This window comes from Microcaecilia unicolor, chromosome 2 (assembly GCF_901765095.1).
Source record: "Microcaecilia unicolor chromosome 2, aMicUni1.1, whole genome shotgun sequence".
NCBI classification, from domain to species: Eukaryota; Metazoa; Chordata; class Amphibia; order Gymnophiona; family Siphonopidae; genus Microcaecilia; species Microcaecilia unicolor.
The window spans coordinates 511,114,077-511,137,479 of NC_044032.1; the positions used below are offsets into that span (position 1 = coordinate 511,114,077).

The 23,403-nt window shown below is 46.2% G+C and overlaps 1 protein-coding gene across 1 annotated transcript in view; it reads right to left on the reverse strand.

Annotated features, from left to right (window-relative positions):
- Positions 1-23,403, reverse strand: part of PROM1 (prominin 1) — a 330,624-nt gene that overhangs the window by 288,028 nt on the left and 19,193 nt on the right. The window contains exon 3 of the mRNA XM_030191212.1: positions 6,025-6,230. Within this exon, the coding sequence (XP_030047072.1) occupies positions 6,025-6,230 (206 nt within the window). The remainder of the gene's footprint in view (positions 1-6,024; positions 6,231-23,403) is intronic.

Sequence of the window (23,403 nt, forward strand, 5' to 3'; positions counted from 1 at the left end):
TTAGATCCAAGCCGATATCCTCTCATGTTTTGGAGCTCATAAAATTCCACTGACCTCCTCTACTCCTCCCTGCACTACTGGGACTCTTCTGCACCGAGGGACCCTTCAGAACTCCTGCTTGCCTCCTGATGAATCTCTCTAGAATACATCATCATCAGGCTGTATAAAAACAGCTCTGTACTGCTATTGGGTAACAAGCAGGTAGCCCATGGATTCTGGGCCTAAAGCCTGGTGCATACCTTTACCATACTAGTTGCCTCCTTTATTCCAGTAATTTACTTGCTGCTAAAATAAATCTATTTTTATAATTATTGTCCTGTTTCATTGCTTGCCAGTATTGTTCAGGAGCTAGAACTTAGATCTGCAAAGTCAGGGGACGTGCTTTGTATTTCCTAACATTAGATTGCTAAAAATATCATTACACTTCAGGCTGTCCCCATCTTATATGGTGTTACAGAAAAGCACTATATAGCTGAGTCCACTTCACTCACAGTTATTCACCTAGCATATTCACATTAGCATATGCTAACTGGATAATGCAGACTTAACTCAGGAACGCTTAGCACCTCCTAATCAGCAGACAGTAAGTACTCCCATATTAATTTTTTGCAAGTCCCACATGCGTACGATAAAATTAATGCAAGATCTGCAAAAAAAGAAAAAGAAATACAGGTAACCCCCTATGTTTATTTGCAGTTTTCTCAGCAACCGCTTTGAATTTCACACATAGGAAGCAAGATCCATTCCTATGCAAATGGGGGCGAAATGCAAATAAAACAAAACATTATGGGTAGATTCAAGAAAGGTCAATAATGGCAATTATGCACAGAACTTTTATAGAACACTAGTGTAAGTATTTTTGTGCCTAACATTAAACGCTAAAGTCCAAACCTTCCAGTATCTCCCAAGCACACATCAAACTTAATAATAGATATTAAGTGTTGTGAAGGATCTTCAGACTTTATGCATCCTGGCTGCTAAACTTACAGTTTTTCAAGCAGTCAGCTGCAACTCCTCATTGATCCTTTGGTACATATATATATATTTTTTAGTGTATATTTTCGTGACAAAAATGGAATCTTCAAAGAGTTTAACTAATTGAAGGCTTCTTAAAAAGTCAGTTATGTCCTGTATGAAAGAAGTGACTTGGGAGGAAAATGGCTTTAAAAAGTGGTCTAGAAATTGAGACAATGGTTCTAAGATGGATTCCCTCAAGGCTACTATAGGACAGCCTGGAGGGGATTCCGTGGTTCTTTTGGACCTTTGGTAGAAAGTAGGTTCTTGGAGTGCTGGGGTACTCAGTTATCAAAACTAACTCTGACCAATCAGATTACAGACCACCAGTCAAGTTCTGAATTCAGCCCCGCAGGGTGCAATCCATTTTTGCTCTTTATAGTTGAGATAATGTTCCAGATTTGGAACACGATGAGGCATATTTTCAAAGCACTTAGCCTTCCAAAGTTCCATAGGTTTCTATGGAACTTTGGAAGGCTAAGTGCTTTGAAAATATGCCTGTATCTCAACTATAAAGAGCAAAAATGGATTGCACCCTGCGGGGCTGAATTCAGAACTTGACTGGTGGTCTGTAATCTGATTGGTCAGAGTTAGTTCTCCTGCTCACCTATCAGAAGCCTGGTGGTTTCAATCAGCTGACAGAGATTTAAGGGTTAGTGTGCTGATAAGACGCCGCAACCATTTTGTTAAACAAGGAGATGGAAACAGGAGAGTGAAAAGTAAGTTGTGGAGGGAGCTGTGTTAAACTGAATACAAGTACGTGTGGATCTGTATGCAACATGAGCTGTAACTAATATGAATGTTATTGTTTGCAGAGAACCTCCACCCTGACGATGTCGCAAAACCTGGCCAAGTCGGTTGAGGTTCCTGTTGTTTTGCACCTTGCTGCCAGTTAAGTAGTTGAATATGCCTAATATTAGTTTGTGTTAAACAAGAAATGAGTTTTGAAGTGAAATGAGATTACTGAAGAACTGAGCACTTTCAAAGAAAATATACACTAAAAAAATATATACACCAATATATATCTGACTGCTTGAAAAACTGTAAGTTTAGCAGCCAGGATGCATAAAGTCTGAAGATCCTTCATAACACTTAATATCTATTAATAAGTTTGACGTGTGCTTGGAAGATACTGGAAGGTTTGCATTTATGCTAATCCCTGCACCGCCTTAATTAACATTGTTCAGATCTAGGTGATTTAACCTTAAATGCAAGCACTTACACCAGTTAAAAGGCTGCCAAGTTCTCTCTCTTTTGCGGGTCATCTCCCACACTCGCCGGGGAGCCAGGATCTTCCACTGAGAAGCTTCCTCTTCCAGTGGCAGCAGGAGACACCTTAATAAAATGTCATCTCCTGCTACCATGGGACAAGTCTCATTATAAGAACTGTGGGACTGGTCCCACAGCAGCACGAGATAATGTTTTATTAAGGTGCCTCCTGCTACCACTGGAAGGGGATAGAAATGAAACAGGAGTGTACAATATGTAGAAACAATGTATTTACTAAACAAACACTCAAAACACATTAGTTACTAAAACACTAAATATATCTAAATGTCTTTATCATAATTTTAATATAATTTTTGGCAAAAAGAGACATTACACACTGAAAACATCAACCCTTACATATATGCAGATGACATCACGATCTCCATTCCGTTCAGACACGATCTAAATGAAATTACCAACGAGATTAACCAAAGCCTCCAAATAATGCATTCCTGGGCAGATGCATTCCAACTGAAACTAAATGCAGAAAAAACACAATGTCTTGTTCTCACCTCACAACATCACAAAAAGCTTCCCTACCATAACCACACCATACTATTCTCTGCCTATCTCTGAAAACTTGAAAATTCTAGGAGTAACCATAGATCGAAACCTCACTCTCGATGCTCACGTGAAAAACACGACGAAAAAGATGTTCTATTCCATGTGGAAACTCACAAAAGTAAAACCTTTCTTCCCGAGATACATATTCCGCACCCTGGTACAGTCAATGGTGATAAGTCATCTCGATTACTGCAGGCTGCAAAGAGCAGAACATCAAAAAACTCCAAACTGCCCAGAATACTGCGGCCAGACTCATATTTGGAAAAACCAAATATGAAAGCGTAAAACCCTTAAGAGAGAAACTCCACTGGCTCCCACTTAGGGAACGTATTGCATTCAAGATCTGCACAATGGTACACAAAATCATTCACGCAGACGCCCCAATCTACATGTTAAACCTTGTGGACTTACCTCCCAGAAACGCCTCAAAATCATCCCGCAAATTTCTCGACCTGCACTTCCCCAACTGCAAAGGACTAAAATACAAGACGATGCATGATACCACCTTCTCCTACATGAGCACGAAGTTATGGAACGCACTACCTAGAGACCTGAAAACAATCAACGAAACAACTATCTTTCGCAAATCCCTCAAGACATATTTCTTCAATAAAGCCTACAATGAAAACCCAGAACCTTACTAATCCACCTTTGAAAGCCCATCGTCTAATATACCTATTAAATTCCTTCCTTCTTCTCTCTACTTCTTCCCTTAAGTAATCTCTGTACAACAATAATTGTACCTGACATCCAGGATTAACTGTATGTAAGAAAATTATGTAAGCCACTTTGAGCCTGCAAATAGGTGGGATAAGGTGGGATACAAATGCAATATATTGAGTCTTGACTACCGGAGGAAAACTCTCTTTAGGAATTTTCAAAATTTCTTCAAAATACTTCTTAAGCATGTCTATTGGTGGTATTAGAGGTGCTTTGGGAAAATTAAGAAGTCTCAGATTGTTCTTCCTAGTCTGGTTATCAAGATACTCGACTTTTTTACCCAGAATCTCTTTATCCTTAATTATTAAACTTGTAAGGTTTTGTAAAGATTTTAATTCTCCATCTAAAGTCTCAATCCTCTCTTCGTTTTTTTGAGCTTGGGAGGCTGTAAGGGTTTGTGATGATTTAACAGAAGATAAATCTTCTTTTAAGGTATCAGTTACCTGAATCAGGTTCTTGTTCATGCTCTGTATGGCATCCCATAGGTTCTCCAGGGTTATCACTGCTGGTTTAACAACTCCACGAGACTCCCCGGATACTTCCCTCAGAACCCTGGTAGAGACGGGGTATCCCACGTCGTCTTTCCGGGTAGAAATTACCTCTGGGGTCGGCTTTGGTGTAGGTCCTCCTCTTACAGCTTGAGAGCTGGGCACTTTGGTCCGCCCTTCAGGCTGTACTCCTACTGCAAGCATAGTTCCGGGTCGTGGAGGGGCAGTGAATGAAGGCGGGCTCAACGAGACGCCTTCTATGCTGTAGTCCGACAAAACAACGTCAGGACTGACCGTCGTGGGCGTCTGCGGATCCAATCTCTGAATTCCCCAATTCTCAAGCGTCTGCTGACGGGGAGTGGAGTTAACGGGGCCAGAGGAGGTAGGTTTCACCGCTTTCCCCTTCCTTTTTCCCATGATGTCACCAGGTAGGGTTCAATCCACCGCAAGTTTAGGCAGAGATCGGGAGCTCAAAGATCAACTTCCTCTCTGAACGCCATCTTGTTCCCGTGATCGGTTTTAGCCATTTTTAATTCTTCGTCATACCATGGTACTGCTTTGTGCCTCTGTCCTGTTTTTGTTTTCAAAGGGGCAATTGCGTCCAGTGTGTGAATACTTCTTTTGTCCCATCCTAACAGGAACTGTTCCGTATTGGTCGGTGGCGATCACTGATCTTCGTATATTGCCATCCAGAATTTGGTTGCATCAATCTTTTTGCATGATTTGTCCATCCTGAGTTCTGTATTCTAAAGTCATTGTCCTGTGAGAATCTGTAGGCTAGTAGGTCTATGGTGTGTCCTTTGATGTGGGTTGACTATCAGTGGTTGCTAGAAGTCCCATAAATGAAGGAATTTGTCACATTCTTTGGAGAGGTTTGCTCCCTGGTCTTCTAGATGTATGTTAATATCTCCTATTAGCAGGGTATTAGGGTTAGCTATGTATGTGTCTGAGATGAAGTCCATTAAGTTTGTTTGAGTCATTTTCCAATTTCATGAGGGGTCTGTAAAATAGGATACAGCACAGTTGGTTGTGTAGGGTTTGATCCTTGATTTTGAATGAGGCAATTTCTAGAAGTAGTGCTACATTTCGGAACTCACACTTACCAGATATATGAATGGCTTAAGTGCAGAAGCCTAAAAGCACAGTAATACCAGTTATACTAGCATTCTATAATGGAACCTAGTCTCCTACTGTGCGGCCTGGCAGTGCCCAGTTATAAAATTACCACCATAATGCAGATGATTGAGCAGTGAAATATATAGCAATATAATTTTACAGAACTGGTATTCAAGCATATCTAACTGAATGTCTGTGGGGCACTACCACACACACCCCATGCTAAACGTTAAATTAAGTGGGCAAATACATGTGTAAATGCTAGTGTTTTACTGATTCGTGTGTGTATGTAAACATATAGGCACATAAATGACAGTAAACCAGCTATGTGCTATTCAGGAAGACTGTGCCTATCTTCAAAGGCAGGTACTTTATAAATAGGCATTCACATGGGCGGAGCATGGGTGCAGCAGAGTCTGGGTGGGGCACAGCACTGAGAGTGGAGCATGGGTAGGGCACTATGATTTTATGTGCATATTTTTCCAATCTTACACTTAAGCATTTACACTAGCTATATGGCTGCCATAAATGTTCGTACTTAAAACCATACATGCATATATACCCAGCTGTGCTAGCATTCTATAAAGAAAAGTTATGCATCTACTTTTTATAAGATAGGCTCCAAATAGGCACCTGATTATAGAATTACCCTCAATGCCAGTAAAACTTCTGTAGTTTCCTCTCCACCAACCTTGGCCCAAAAAAGTTACCATATTTTATCAATGTGATGATAAATGGATATCAACGAGTTTTATCCCATTGTTTTTTGCAAGGAAGTGTGTAAACAGATCTACAGGAAGACCAAACACCTCACCTTTGCTGATCAGTGAAGTGACACTGTAGTTTTACTTACCTCATCACTAAGGAAGCAACAAAAAGAAATGTTGCAAAGCATACCCTCTGACAGTCTGCATTCTTCTTCTGTCGCTGATGCATTTCTCCACCACAATTACCACAGCAACGACACATGCAAAAGCACAGACCCACCAATGGCATTAACAGAACAAACAGCAATCCAACAATAGCAGCGATAATAAATCCAATTTCGTAAAAAACAGCCTGTAATTCAAATAAATATATGTAAATAAACATTAAACCTGTTTGATTAACAACAAACCACTTCGTAATCTAAACTTACTAGCGCAAGTTTCATGTCTTACACAAATGGCACTTTCACAATCTCTCTCTCTGTTACACACACACACTTTCACTCTCTCTCTCACACAGTCACTCTCACACACACTCAAACATACACACTACAAACAAAATCTTCCTGGTACCCATTTCATTTGTGAAAGAACACACAGAGGAACACATCACACAATGTGAACATGCAAAAAAAAAAACAAAAAAAAAACACGACACTTAGTGAACATGGGTTAATGCACAAACACAAAGACAAACACAAACATGGGAAGAGCGTTGATGCACATGGTGGTACAACACAGCAACACATGTTTTACAAATTAAAAAAAAAAAAAAGTTCACACTCATGGACCATCTTCAACATTATACAAACTACACAATTATTCCTTCTCATTATAACACTTTCTAAAAAATGTTTGGTTTACAAAAAAACAAAAAAAAATATAACCTTGCTAGCGCCCGTTTCCTTAAAAACAGAAATGGGCCTTTTTTTACTAGTTAGAATATATTAACCAGGACAAAGAAGGCAAGAGATGTGCTTGTGCTCAGTAATTACAGAGCAGGAAAATGATCCAAGCCTGTGGAAAGGGCAGGGATTGGGGGAAATGAAGTAAGAGGTGAGTTACACCCATGGGCGTAGGGAGGAATTTCTCTTTCATGAACTCTGTCTCATGAACTGTCTCTCTCTTCCTCCTCCCTATCTAACATCTTCCCTCTTTCTCTCACCCTATCCAGCATATCCCTCTCTCTTTTTTTCTCTCCCCCCTACCCAGCATCTCCCATTACCCCTATACCCAGCACAATCTGTCTCCCTAATCTTCCCCCTTGTGTTGAATCTGATCCCACCATCTCCCTAATCTCCCCCCATGTGCTGCACTAGCCCCCCAATCTCCCTAATCTTCCCTCATGTGCTGCATTAGCCCCCATCTCCCTAATCGTCCCCATCTCACTATTTCCCTCTGTCACCTCTCAGCAGAAACAGCCCAATCCGGGTTCTCCAAACAGTCATCCGCTTCCCCACCAGGTTCTACAGCAGCAATCTCTCTTCCCCAGCTGTCAACCAGCATACCACTTCACTGCTGCAGTCGCATCACCCCTGTGAGGACCTGTGGCAGTGCCACCTGTAATAACAGCAAATAACCACGTGGCTTCGTTGACTCTCTGGGAGCATGCTGAAAAACGTTTCTGTTGGATACACCAACTCTGTTTCAGACTTCTTCATGTGGGAGCAGGATACAGTAGAGACTTCCTTTAAGCGCTCTCACAGAAGCTCAATGTGGCCCCCCTCCCCAACTGCTGGTGCTACCACAGGTGCCGTCAAGACCATACTGTGATAGTGCAATGGTACAGTCAGCTAGCAGGTTGAGAAGGGAGATTCTGGACAGAGCTGCCCCGAGGCCAGCGGTTGACAGAATACTGGCCAACAGCTAAGAAAACTGGGGGGGGGGGGGGGGGACGACGACCCCCCATGCCCTTGGTTGCGCCTGTCAATGAAGAAAAGTCTCACCTGTTGTGGAGAACATAGAGGGGGACCAAGCCTGCAGAGGAGGGGAGTTGAAAAATTCTTTATTCAAACAAGTTCCGATGTGGCTACATTTCGTCAATAAGGCTGCATCAGGGGTAAACATAAACAACTAACCAGGGTTGCACAGGATTTGCCCTCGCAGTGAGACTAAGCATCCAAGATGACTTGAATGCAACTACTTATCTACAAAGGGCAGAACAACAGCTTCACAGGTCTGTATAAGAGGGAAGAGGAAAATGGCTCAAGGGGAAGTGGGGAGCAGAAAAGGAGATGTAGGGAGTAGAGCATGTAGAGTGCTATTCAATCCCCTGCCAGCAATATAAAATCAAATGCTCATGGAAGAGGGGAAGACTTAAAAGTGTGAGGAAAGGGGGAAGAAGGAATTAGGAAAATGTGAGAGGGTGGTGGGGATGTGTGGGAGGAGGGAAGGAGAAAATGTGGCATAGGTAGGCTGAAGAAATAGACTAGTAAGGACTGCCTCAAAGTACTGCAGCATGGACAAGCTGAAGAGGAAAGAAAGAGAGAGGAGAGGCAGAGACAGAGAGTATGGTATGGGTAGGCTGAGGAGGTAATAGAGAATAGGGAAGATGAGACTGGTAGAAAAACACTGGTCGAGGAAAAGCATGACTGATGGTTCTTTGAGTACTACACTAGCTTTTGGTTTGGCCACATAAGTCTTCCCAATGTGCACATCACCTGCTCCGTTCTCAACATTTAAATATGGGCTGATCACATTTACAATCTCCTGTGGTTTGTTTTCTTTTTGGTCAGGAGTAGAGGGGTGTTGAACTCATGACTTCAGAATTCCCAATCATTTTCAAAATTAACTCCTACACATCTATTTATATGATTGAATTGTACTGTACTCTTTTTCAAAGGCTGAAGCACCCCTTTCAAAATATCGTTATAAGTCATTCATTACCTGAAGCGTCAGGACAATATTTTCTGGCTGCAGAAGTCAGAGCAGATGGAGTCATAACATAGAAGCAGCATGCATAAAACAAAACAAAGCAAGTGAATAATGAATAATTAGCTCAATGCAAAATATTAAAAACAGGAAATGTGCTGAAGTAAAGCAATAAATGGAAGCAGGTGACTAACCAAAACAAGTTCATATTCCTGTCAAGGATTATTTTTTCTTTACAAAGTTCTCTCAACCATGCACATCCTAAAAGCTTATTTGTACCACCTTTTTACCTCAAATCTGCATTTCATTACAAAAATGAAGATGAGCTCGAAAAAATGAATTAGCAGGTTAGAGATTTTCTTGTACTCATTTCTTTCTTTAAGTCAACACCAGTGGCTTCCATGAATAGACAGAAGGAAGAGTATGACGATCGGAACAGAAGGATACTGGTATAAAGTATGGATGCAGTTCGGCAAACCTATTCAGTCACTAGTAGGATGACAAATAAATCGGTTCTTTGACTGTGGAATCTGTGTAAACTGATCCTAAGAAATAGGACTACCACTCTCAGTTTCAAAGTCCCCTGATAATTTCACTGTAAAATGATCTCGCAGGAACATGTTTTCTTCCATGGCATATTTGGCTCCTCTCTCACAAAGATGATTTGGGATGCTGTCTTTTTATAACACTACCTAGTGGTAGCAGCAGGCAAACTATAAAGAAGCTGAGTGGTTGAAAGGAGATGGGACGCGCTATTTTGCATAGAACAAGGACATAGAAATTGAAATGTCCAGGCTTGGAAGTTCACAATTCCCCTGGTATTTTACCAAAGACTCTGCCTAATGCTGAGCATTTAATAAAATATACATAAAAATGTGCAGGAGTGCACCAGTATTTGTGGACACATACAACTGGAGCATTTGCTCTACAAGCCTACACATGCAGAAAAAAAGAGAAGCACAGCTTGGGGGTCTTACACATATAAGCACTGTATCTACACATGTAAGCACCTATTTCACAACAAATATGAATGTGAGCTTTGAGCCATTTAAGGAGAGGAGCAAATGATGCTTTCTTCAGAACTTTTGAGGTAATGGCATAGAGGTCAGAACAATTTTGCCCACAAATCACTGGTGGGACCCCAGGTCCTAAGAATCAGTTACCTGGCATTTATGCATGCTTCAGAGCAGATGCAAAAGCTAGGATGAAAATTTCTTGAAATATACACAACACTGTGATTTGTAGATCTCTTAAAATTCCTTGTATGGATCATAAAAATTTTAATTATGTAATATTCATATTACTTTAGCTCTGAAATTGAATGTTAATAATTGGAAAAATGTTGCTGCATTATCTGTGATTATGTGTTGGAAATATGTTTGTCAAACTTATAAGTTTGAGAGTATGACTGCTAAGAAAGCACAGACTTACAAAATTACATAGCAACTTGTAAGCCTATGTACTTTGAAAATGAGCCTTAAAGTCTCTTATTGATGTTTTTGTTGATCAGCAGCTTGCCTTTTGATTTTGTAATCAAATCTGTTTGTGGATTGATATTGCTTGTTAACCCTCCATTGCCTCATTTACAAAATTAAATTGTAAGCCTTCTGGGGACAAGGAAAAACCTAGTGTACCTGAATGTAACTCATGTGGAGCGATAGACAGACAATGTGTATTCATTGTGAATGGCTGCAAGGTTACCAGGCTAAGTCTGGGTAGTCCCAAAATATGGCTTCATACTTGTTCAAATACAGATTACCTGGCAACCATAGCTCACACTGTTATGCAAAGGAAATACTAGACTAAATTCAATTAAGTGGCACCAAAAAAAATAGCTATTCTATAAATGGCACTCAAAGTTAGGCACAGTTTATAGAATAGTGTGTAGTGCAGGGAACTGCAACTACTTTTAGGCACGACCATTTACACCAACAAAACCCTGGTGTAAATCCCTGTGTTGAAATTAGGTGCAGATCCCCCTTATTCTATAACAGCATGCATAAAATTGTGGAAACATTCCCAATCCGCCCATGACCCTCCCATGGTTTTGCCCCCTTTTTGTATCCACGCATAAATTTTACGTGCGGATCCAGCCACATAAATTTATATGCGTAAAATTTAATAAGGGAAAATTAGGTTCTTACCTTGGTAATTTTCTTTCCTTTAGTCATAGCAGATGAATCCATTACGAATGGGTTGTGTCCATCTACCAGCAGGGGGAGATAGAGAGCACTGAAAACCATAGTGCCTCTTAGCCAGTTAGCTCCATCTGCCTCTCAGTATTTGAAGCTTCCAAAGCAGTGTTACACCGCAAAGTAGAATAACATGAACTTTCCTCACAGCGAACGAACGCCCCAGAACAGGAGCAGTAATTCAAAGGAGGAACGAACTCAACCTCCTGTAACAGAACAGAAATCCTGCAGACTGTTTTCCAACTTCTCCCAATGAGGGAACATATCTACAGGAAAAACTGAACCCAAAACAGCATCAATCAATCAATCAATCAATCAGGGAGGGCTCATGGATTAATCTGCTATGACTAAAGGAAAGAAAATTACCAAGGTAAGAACCTAATTTTCCCTTCCTTGTCATCAAGCAGATGAATCCATTATGAATGGGATGTATCAAAGCAACCCTAGATAGGGTGGGAACAGGCCACACCATGCACTTGTGATTCAAAATGCGCATCCCTCCTGGCAGCCACATCCAGCCTGAAATGTCGTGCAAAAGAGAGCTTAGACGCCCATGCCGCTGAACTGCATATCTCTTGAAGAGAGAGTGCTCCAGTTTCAGCCCAAGAAGAGGAAATCGCTCTTCTGGAATGTGCCTTAAAGGCTTCAGGCGCAGGCCAGCCAGACAGCAGATATACTGAAAAAATAGCTTCTTTGAGCCAATGAGCCAGAGTAGCTTTAGACGCTGGAGACCCCCTGCGAGGACCTGACAACAAAACAAAAAGGTGATCAGAGGTCCTGAAAGCATTTGACATGCGCAGATATTGCAACAGAGCCCTTCGCACATCTAGAAGATGCAACTGCCCAAAAGATTCTGGAAACTCCTCTCTAGAAAAGGAGGGCAGAAAAATAGGCTGGTTTAGGTGAAACGCTGAAACCACCTTAGGCAGGAAGGAAGGGACAGTACGTACCATAACTCCGGACTATGAGAATTGCAGAAATGGGTCTCAACAGGACAGCACCTGGAGCTCAGACACCCGTCTCGCTGATGTAATGGCCACCAAAAAGACCGTCTTTAGGGTCACATCCTTCTCCGAAGCTCGCCTAAGCTGCTTGAAGGGCGAACACTGAAGGTCCTTTAAAACTAACCGCAGGTTCCAGGCCGGACACGGAGCCCGAATGGGAGGACGGCGTCGAAGCACCCCTCTAAGAGACCGTGCCACATCCGGATAAGCAGCTAGGGAGAGGCCAGCCACCTTCCCCCGAAAACATGCTAAGGCTGCCACTTGAACACACAGGGAATTATAGGCCAAGCCTTTTTTTAAACCATCCTGCAAAAAGTCAAGTATCGGCGAGACAGAAGCCCACATGGGTGTAATCCGCTTTAGCAGCACACCAAGCCTCAAACTGGCGCCAAATCCGAGCACAGGCAACGGAAGTGGAACGCTTGCGGGCCTGAAGGAGAGTGGAGATGACCTTGTTGGAATAGCCCTTGTCTCTCAATTGCGCCCTCTCAATAGCCATGCCGTAAGACCAAAGCGGCAGGCGTCCTCCATGGTTACGGCCCCTGTGACAACAGGTTCGGTACCAGAGGCAAAGGAAGGGGAGCCTCCACCAGCATCCGCTGGAGGTCCGCATACCACGGCCGCCTGGGCCAACCTGGGACAATGAGAACCACCTCTCCTTGATGTAGCCGAATCCGCAGGAGTACTCGCCCTATCAAGGGCCAAGGAGAGAACACATACAGGAGGCCCTGAGGCCAAGGTTGAGCCAAGGCATCCAACCCCGCCAAGCAAGGATCTCTCCGTCTGCTGTAAATGCACGGGACTATGGCATTTGCGCGTGATGCCATAAGATCCGCTAAGGGTGTCCCCCATTTGGCACAGATCTGAAGGAACACTTCGTCTGCCAGGTCCCACTCCGCTGGGTCGATTTGATGCCTGCTTAGATAATCGGCTTCCACGTTGCTCTGACCTGCAATGTGAGCTGCTGACAGAAACTGCAGATGTAGCTCGGCCCAGTGGCAAATCTGCGCGGCCAGTGCTCTGCACTGAGTGCCGCCTTGTCGATTTATGTAGGCCACTGCTATCGTATTGTCCGACAGAACTCTAACAGCCAGTCCCTCCAGGGTCTTGTGAAAGGCCAGAAGCGCCTGGAATATCGCTTTCAACTCCAAGCGATTGATGGACCACTCCGACTCCTCGGATGTCCAGAGACCCTGGGCAAGCCTTCCCTGGCAATGTGCTCCCCAGCCCTTCAGGCTGGCATCTGTTACCACCAGGCACCAATCGGGGAGCGCTAGTGGCATTCCTCGCCGCAGCATGCTGAGAGCCACCACTTCATACTGAGCCGGGCCGCAGGGAGCCACTTGAGTCTGTGCTGGTAATCCTGAGATATTGGAGACCATCGATGAAGCAGGGAACACTGCAGAGGTCTCAGGTGCGCTCTCACCCATAGCACCACTTCCAAGGTGGCCGTCATTGACCCCAACAGCTGGACTATGTCCTAAGCTCGCGGGCGAGGCATCCTCAGGAGCAGACGGACCTGGTTCTACTACTACTACTTAACATTTCTAGAGCACTACTAGGGTTACGCAGCACTGTACAGATTAACAAAAAGGACAGTCCCTACTCCAAGGAGCTTACAATCTAATGGGCGAAATGTCAAGTTGGGGCAGTCTAGGTTTCCTGAATAGAGGAAGCTTGCACCGCCTTTGCTCGGGTAGAAAGACAAACCCCGAGGCTGTGTCGAACCGGACCTCCAAATATTCTAGAGATTGAGAGGGGGTCAGGTGACTTTTGGGTATACTGACGACCCAGCCCAGAGATTGAAGTACTGAGACCACTCTGGCTGTTACATGATGACTCTCTTCTGCAGAGTCCACTCTGATGAGCCAGTCGTCGAGGTACGGGTGAACACGGATACCCTCTCGCCTGAGAAAGACAGCTGCTACCACCATTACCTTGGAAAAGGTTCGAGGAGCTGTGGCAAAGCCAAAAGGCAAGGCCCGAAACTGGAAATGTTTATCCAACACCGCAAACCGGAGAAACCGTTGATGCGGGGGCCAAATAGGAATGTGCAAGTAGGCTTCTTTCAGGTCCTGAGACATGAGAAACTCTCCTGGCTGTACCGCCGCAATGACGGAGCACAGGGTTTCCATGTGAAAATGCCGCACTCTTAGTGACTTGTTGACTTCCTTTAAGTCGAGTATGGGCCGAAAGACCCTCCTTTTCGCGGCACCACAAAGTAAATGGAGTAACGACTGTAGCCGAGCTCGGTGGGAGGCACAGGGACCACCCCCTCGAGGTGCAATAAGCCTTGCAAGGTCTCCTCTACCGACTCCCGTTTGACGGCAGAGCCACATCGGGACTCCACAAACACGTCTCTCACCGGGGCATGGAATTCTAATCTGTAGCCATCTCTTATCAGGTCCAAAACCCACTGATCTGAGGTAATCTTGACCCATTCCTCGAGAAAGAGGGAAAGATGTCCTCCAACTGCAGGAATCGAGGAGTGGGCTGGCGCACCATCATTGAGAGGGTCGCCAATGAACTCCAGGCTTTGAGCCGGCCGCTGCGGAACGTTTGTCTGAGCGAAAGGAGTTCCTCTGCTGAAAGAGGGCACGTGAAGTAAACCCAGCAGAACACCCCAGGTGGTACCTTCGAGCTTCACGGAAGCGAGGTCTGGAAGAGAAGGGAACCGCCTGACCCTTAGAAGAAGGCCGCAGCCCTTCCTTGGGTAAGCACTGGGTTTTAGCATCCCCCAGGCCCTTGACAATTTTCTCTAACTCTTCACCAAATAGAAGGTCCTGGAAGGGCAACTTCACCAACCTTTGCTTAGAGGCCATGTCAGCCGCCCAATGCCGTAGCCAAAGAAGGCGGCGAACGGCCACCACCACAGCCATCTGTTTAGCCGAAGCTCTGACCAGATCATAGAGGGCATCAGCCAAAAATGACAAGGCCGACTCCATCCGCGGTGCCACCTCTGCAAGGGGCTCCGCTCCATCTCCGGGCTGGTCCACTGCCTGTTGCAACCAAGCGAGGCAGGCTCGAGCAGCATAACAACTGCACACAGATGCCCGTAAGGCTAGGCCTGAAATCTCAAAAGGACCGCTTCATTGCTGATTCCAGCCGTCGGTCCTGCATGTCCTTCAGGGCGACCCCTCCCTCTACTGAGAGGGTAGTCTTTTTCGTCACAGCCGTGACTAGGGCATCCACTTTAGGCAAGGAGGAGAACCAGGTAGCAATGCAGAGTCAGACATCTGCGGCACAGCTCTTTTTAACATGAACGCTTTATGTAAAAGCAACACAAACTCAGGGGAGAAAGGCTTGCCCTGGCCTCCCGGTTCCAATCTGGGGTAAGCAGCTCCTCTGGTAGCCTCCATCTGAGGCTCCCCACCAGACTCAGACCCCTCCGCACCTGTGGGGGTCGAGCCATGCGGCGCATCCAAGATGGCGCCCGCTGCCAGCTCCACCGAGCGGGAAGAAACATCGCTCGCCATGCTCGGGCCGGCCCTGACGTCTGAAGAGCACGATTTACAGGGCCCCGCTGCAGAACTGCGCTTGTCACAACGTGAACAGCGCTTAACAACCTCCGTGGCCATCGCCGAAAACGGTGGAAAAATTCAAAATGGCAGATTCGCGCCAAAAACGTTGCGATCTCGGGCCCTCCCCGGAGGAGCTACAAGACTCTCTTACCTCACCAGACCGAGTCCCAGAGCTTCGGTCATGCTGCACAGACAGAAGGAAGCCTCAGAATCGCAGCGCTAAAAAGCGCATTGCGGTTTTTTTTTTTTACGCTGTGAGGAAAGTTAGAGGCAACAGCTACAGAAGCACTCCTGAGGTTCAGGAGAGTGGGAAAGGCAGGGAAAGGACGAACCAATGTGCCTGCATCCACATAGAAGAGTGTGGGAAAGGCAGGATAGGGAAAACCTATAGGCCTGTATCCAAATAGGGGGCCGGGTAAGGCAGGGAAAGGGCGAACCTATGTGCCTTTAAAGTGGGCACCACCAGCCACAACACCCCTGCTACAACTGGCCAAAGCACAGGAGCCACCCCAGGCAGATTTCTGAAGGAACTGAATAAGCTGCGTCCAACCCTGCTAGGGAGATAGAAAATACTGAGAGGCAGATGGAGCTAGCTGGCCAAGAGGCACTATGGTTTTCAGTGCTCTCTATCTCCCCCTGCTGGTAGGAGGACACAACCGATTCGTAATGGATTCATCTGCTTGATGACAAGGAAATGCCAATTAGCACTGATAATTGATTGTTAAGGCCCAATTGATTTATTCAATTAAACTGCACATGCAAATTGGGCATGCGCCCAAATTCATGCAGGCAATTTTAGTGCCATTTATAGAATTTAGAGGATTATGCTTTTCCATGTAAAATTCCCTGCAAATAATGGAATTTCTACACACTCACAATCACTTGTCCTCCAAACTAAATGTAAATGCCATATACTACTTGTGTAAAAATCATCTTACTGAGGATGTAAGTGGAACATAAAATTATCTATATCAACTCCAATCTATATTAAACACAACAAAAATCATACCAAGAATCATAATTTTACATTTATCAAGCAGGCTATTGATAAATGCATAATTCAAATATATGGGAAGGTTGACCTAGCAACAAATTAATGCTCTTCAAGCACTGAAAGAATTTCCAAAGTATTAAGACAAAGAACAAGCACATCATTATGCCTCTGTATTGCTCCATGCTAAGGCACACCTTAATTACTGTCTGCAATTCTGGTCACCACATCTAAAAAAAAATTATAGTGGAAGTGGAAAAGGTACAGAAAAGGGCAGTAAAAATAATTTATGGAATGGAATGACCATCATATGAGGAAAGGCTAAAGAGGTTAGGGCTCTTCAGCTTGAAGAAACGACAGCTGAGGGGAGATATGATAGAGGTCTATAAAATCCTTAATGGAGTGGAACAGGTAAACGTGAATCAATTGTTTACTCTTTAGGAGACACCCCATGAAGTTATACAGTAGCATTTAAAACAAGAGAGAAATTTTTTTTCACTCAATGTATTAGTTCACCTCTGGAACTCCTGGAGGAAAATCTATAAACAGTGGGGTTAAGTAGCATTGAAATCTTGCTACTTTTTGGGACTCTACAGGTACTTGTGACCTGAACTGGCCATTTTTAGAAACAGTATACTGGGCTAGACGGACCCTTGATCTGACCCAGAAGGGGAAGCAACTGTTATGTTTTTATGTTCAAACAATGCTATTAAATGTTCAATTACACATGTGAATATTTAGACAATAGTCATAAGGTGAAATGTACTCTTACCTGATTGTTTAATTTCCTTGAGTCCTGCTAGACCTGAAAGACTAGGTTATGTCCCCTCACCGGCAGATGAGGGAAAGAAATGAAGATTCCAAACGACATCAGTAGAACAGGTGGTGTAGCCAGGACTGTCAGTATACCAATGCCAAAGTTATTGGTAATAGAAGAAACAATGAAAAATACTTGACAAAAATTTTTTTTTCTGAGAAATGAGCCAGCCTTAAACAGGGGCAGCAGCCTTACAGTCTATATGTGCTTAACTGAGCTGGTGCCTGACCAAAAGGTAAAGCTTCTTTTCCTTTTCCATCTCCCTTCTTTCCCCTCCCCCCCTTGGTAATCATGCTCCTCAGCATGGACGCTCTACACTCTTCCCACTATACCACCGGGAAACGGGCAAGCCTTAAGCAAGAGCAGCAGCCTTACAGCCTATGGGGCTCATTTTCAAAGCACTTAGACTTACAAAGTTCCAAAGGCTACTATGGAACTTTGTAAGTCTAAGTGCTTTGAAAATACGCCTCATATATATGTGCTTAACTGAGCTGGTGACTGACCAAAAATTAAAGCTTCTTTTCCCTTTCCATCTCCATTTTCTTCTCTCTTCCCCCCCCCCCCCTTGGTAATCATGTTCCTCAGCACTCTTCCCACTATACCAATGGCCAGCCTTTACATCTCAGTTGAAATCATAAGCCCTGGGTGTGGAAGAACCAACAAACTGATCCACACAGGGCCCCCACAATTGCTAAGGTTGGTCCTGTGGGAAATCTCTGTGGAACTTGAAACCATTTACAATTAAGTAGCAAGCATGGAATGCAAGGGCATCCTGACTTCCTCGGCCTTCCAGTGTGCGGTCCTAGACTGGACCAGCAGAACTCAAAAAAAGGATTTATCAGGCAAAATTTTCATCTTCCTTATCATCCTGCTAAACCAGACCAAACTACTGGGATATACTAAAGCTTCTCTCTCCAAGTGAGCGGAAGAGGGTACTGTCAAAATTACTGTTCCCTCTAGCCCAGACAGCAATTTCATAATGTCTTAATGTAGCAACAACCAAGACACTGCATTACAAATATCCTCTGGCTTCACTGCTCTGGCTTCTGCCCAAAAAGTCAATAGAGTTTTTGCAAGGAGACTTTGCAAGACTACTTTCTTGCTGAGAATGTAACTTGAATTGCTGAGTAATCCAATACACTAGCAATGACTTAGACGCCACTAGAAAGTACAAATAAATGATCCGATTTTCAAAAGGAATTAGTAACCTCCAGGTAACAGATGAGATCCCTGCAATTCAAACTTATGCAGGGCATTATCTGATTCCCCTCTGGAAGATGTCTGGAAAAAATGAAGGGAAACTACCTGATTCATAAGAAATGGAGATAGTACTTTCTGCATAAAGGATGGAACCATATGAACAGAAATGGAATACACAGGGATCTCTATAGGAAAGCTCTTGCAACTCTGAAATTCTTCTAGCCAAACAGTCTCTGAAAACAGCCACCTGGAACCCAGAACTGAAGGCCTGCTTAAGGAGCTGATGCACCTTCCTGTCGGGAAACTCCTTAACCACAGAACCTCCTTCCACTATAAACATGGTTCTTTTAGTTTGGCATCAAGAAATCCACTTTTAGGACCCAAAGAAGACTGCCCCGATCTACCTAGGGAAGCAGTATAATGTATTCATCAACTTGGAATTCCTTAGGACTAAATCCAGAACATCAACTATCTATAGCAAAGTTCTACGGTGAGAAAGTTTTTAGCCAGAATTCTCAACCCCTCCATCCTGCTCCTGAGAAGACATGGAGATGCAAAGAATGTGGATTACCTAATCAATAAGAGACTGCAACACCTCCTGATGAAACAAAAAGGACACCATCTGAACAGAGTTTGCCCGACGCTGGCCTCTAACAGAAAAACCATAACCATATGGCCCCCTTTTCGCCATATGTTCCTCCAAAGGTGATGAAGTGAGAACTAGTGCTAAGTGGCCCCCAGAAACCCAAACTGGAGATCTAGACCTTTTTTGATCACTTGAAGAACCTTCCAAAGGATCCCAAGCCTTACAAGAATCCTGAGGTCCCTTACAAACAGAGGGCTCCACGTAGCAGCAGCCTAGATAACAACAAGGAACCTGCCTGAGGTAATCAGACTGACTGACAGAATTGTGGCCCCAAAAACCACATTGGACACTACCTGGCCCCAAAATCACGCAAAATTCACTACAAAGAAAATGTTCAACATGATGTGGATATTGAAAACATTCTGAAACTTGGTGCAATCCATGGTACTTACCCACGCCAACTACTGTAATAGTATTTTCTTAGGCTGCAAGACCTATATCCTGAATAAACTTCAGACTGCCCAGAATACGGCAGCAAGACTCATTTTTGACAAGTCACGATGTGAATGTGCAACACCTCTTCGCAAAAAACTTCACTGGCTCCCTATCAGAGAACGAATCAACTTCAAGGTCCACACATTAATCCACAGGATTATCCACGGTGATTCTCCCGACTATATGCTCAGTCTGGTTAACCTTCCCACCAGAAACATGTCTGAAACTTCATGAACTTACCTCAACCTGCATTATCCCATTTGCAAAGAACTTAAGTATAAAACCTGGCGTAAGCAGTAGAAGTAGAGCGCTTCCTCGCTCTCAGCATAGTGGCGATGACCTTGTCTGAGAAGCCCTTCTTCCTCAGACGCTGCCGCTTAATAGCCAGGCCGTAAGACCAAAGGGGGAGGGATCCATCACCACGGGACCCTGGTGCAACAGGCCCCGCACCGCTGGCAGCCGCAGAGGGCCGTCCACCGAGAGACTGATCAAGTCCGCATACCAGGGACGTCTGGGCCAGTCCGGACCCACCAGGATTATCCGACCCGGATGCTTTGCCACCCGGTCTAGCACCCTGCCCAACATGGGCCAGGGCGGGAACACATAGAGAAGCTCCTGTGTCGGCCACCGTTGGAGAACAGCATCTACTCCCAGAGAGCGAGGGTCCCGTCCTCTGCTGAAAAAGCGCGGCACTTGGCAATTGGCTGATGACGCCATCAGATCTAAGCTCGGCTGGCCCCAGCGCTTCGTGATGTCCAAGAATGCCTGAGCCGATAGCTGCCACTCTCCGGGATCCAAGGTATGGCGACTGAGAAAGTCCGCCTTGACATTCATGACTCCCGCAATGTGGGACGCCAACAGCTGTTCCAGGTTCGCTTCCGCCCACTGGCATAGCTTCATGGCCTCCTTGGCTAGAGGGGCGCTCTTGGTACCTCCCTGGCGATTGACATAGGCCACAGCCGTGGCATTGTCCGACAGGACCCGCACTGGCTTCACCACCAGTACCGGGAGAAATTCCAAAAGCGCCAACCGAATGGCTCTGAGTTCCAGGAGGTTGATAGACCACTTTGCCTCTGCAGGAGACCAGAGCCCCTGCGCTGTCCTTCCCAAGCAGTGGGCTCCCCAGCACGTCAAAGAGGCGTCCGTCGTGACGACAACCCATTCCGGGGTCAAAAGCTTGTCTGTCCTCAGCCACCAGCTCAGCGCCTTGCGCACCGCTGGATCCGAGGGAAGGCGCAATCCGACACTGGAGTTCATCGCTGCAGCAGAGAGAGCTGTAGAGGTCTCATATGGGCCCTGGCCCAGGGCACTACTTCCATTGTGGCCGTCATAGAGCCCAACAGCTGCACATAGTCCCAAGCCCGAAGAGGAGAGGCTACTAGGAACTGGTCCACCTGAGCCTGAAGCTTGACAATCCGATTGTCTGGCAGGAACACTCTGCCCACTTGGGTGTCGAAACGAACTCCCAGATACTCCAGGGACTGAGTCGGGCGCAGCTGGCTTTTCTCCCAGTTGATGATCCACCCCAGGGAGCTCAAAAGAGCAATCACCTGGTCTACAGCTCTGCCGCACTCTGCATAAGAGGGGGCTCGGATCAACCAGTCGTCCAGATAAGGATGAACTTGTACTCCTTCCTTTCGTAGGAAGGCCGCGATGACCACCATTACTTTGGAGAAGGTCCGCGGAGCAGTAGCCAACCCGAACGGGAGGGCTCTGAACTGGAAGTGTCGGCCCAGGACTGCAAAACGCAGGAAGCGTTGATGAGGAGGCCAGATGGGAATATGCAAGTAAGCTTCCTTGATGTCCAAAGATGCCAGGAACTCCCCTGCTTTCACTACCGCTATAACAGAATGGAGAGTCTCCATTCGTAAGTGTCGAACTTTCAAGGCCCGATTGACCCCTTTGAGGTCGAGGATAGGCCGCACAGAACCACCTTTCTTTGGTACCACAAAGTAAATGGAGTAACGTCCCTTGCCAAGCTGATCTTCTGGCACCGGAACGACCGCACCCAGGCGGATAAGATTGTCCAAATTCTGCTGCACTGCCACAGCTTTGACCGGAGACATGCAGGGAGAGTGCACAAACCCGTCTCTTAAGGGTCAGCAGAACTCTAGCTTGTAGCCGTCTCTGATGACTTCCAGCACCCAAGCGTCTGAAGTTACCCTGGTCCACTCGCCCAGAAACGAGGATAGGTGTCCTCCAATCTGCTCTGGGCCATGGACCAGGGCCCTGTCATTGGGTACAAGACCCTGGGGGAGGACCGGAGGACGCACCTCCGGGACGGCGGTCTCTGCGAAAGGAATGCTGCTTGGGGGAGAAGTTCCTTTTGAAGGAAGAGGGGGCAGAGGAGCCCGACTTGCCAGGGCGATACCGACGGGCTTCCTGAAACCGTCCTTTGGAGGAACCGGGGCGGGCACCACTGGCCCGAGCCCTGACCTCCAGTAACCTCTTGCCCTTGGACGTGCCGAGATCTGTCACAATCTTGTCCAGCTCGACCCCAAAGAGCAGCTTGCCTTTAAAAGGCAACTTAGCCAGGCGAGACTTAGAGGCATGGTCAGCAGACCAATGCTTCAGCCAAAGCCAGAGCCAAGCAGAGACTGTCTGAGCCATACCTTTAGCCGAGGCTCTCAAGACATCATACAGCAAGTCTGCCAAGTAGGCCAAGCCCGATTCCAGGGCTGGCAAATCAGCCCTCAAGGAAGGATCCGAGGGGGAAGCCCGCTGCACAATTGTCAGGCACGCCCTGGCCACATAGGAGCCGCAAACTGAGGCCTGCAAACTTAAAGCAGCCGCCTCGAAGGAGAACTTTAAAGCTGCCTCCAATCTTCTGTCTTGGGCAACCTTTAGGGCCGTGCCACCTTCCACCGGCAACGCCGTTTTCTTAGTCACCGCAGTGATTAAGGAATCCACGGTAGGCCAAAGAAAGGCCTCCCGTTCGCCTTCCGGCAGAGGCTAGAGGCGGGACATAGCCCTAGCCACTTTCAGGCTCGCTTCTGGGACATCCCATTGAGCCGAAATCAAGGTGTGCATGGCTTCATGCACGTGGAAGGTTCAAGGCGGGCGCTTCGTCCCCAGCATAATGGCAGAGCCAGCAGAGGCTGAGGGAGAGACGTCCTCCGGAGAGGAAATCTTCAAAATGCTCATGGCCTGCACTAACAGGTTGGGCAAATCCTCCGAGCAAAAGATCCGCGCTGCAGAGGGGTCATCCGTTCCATCCGAGCGGGAATCCGTCTCTTCCAAGGAATCCCCAAAGGACCGTTGGGAGAACTCAGATACGCTGCCCTCATCTACATCAGAGGAGACAGAGTCCGCTAGGGCCTGGAAATCCACCCGAGGGCGTTTGCTTCTGGAGGCCTCAACCCCTTTATCAGACAGGGGAGCAGGGGCAGCGTTTTGCATAAGAAAAGCCCGATGCAGCAGCATAATGAACTCAGGGGAGAAACCCCCCAGACTGTGCACTTCTGCAGCCTGGGCCATGGCCCTAGACGCACCCCTCAACCGGCGCTCGCAAGAGCGGGGGAGAAACATGCTGCGCATCCAAAATGGCGTCTGGCGCGAAACTCCGAGAAGGAGCCGCGCGGGAAGAACGGCGCTTAACTTTGGCCGCTTTCTTGCCGTCGCCCAAATCAAGGGCGACCATAGCATTAATGTCTCCCACCTCGAGGGCGGCCCAAGAAGAAGCCGTCCTAGCAGAGTGGTCGGCCAAAATGGAGGGGGCGAGCAGCGGGGGATGGGCGCTTATGGCGGGAAAAACCGCCGCACTGGAGGAAGAACTGGGACCCTGACCGGACTCCAAACTAAATGCCCAAAAAGGGCGATTCAGGCTTTGAAACCCCCGCATCCCCTCT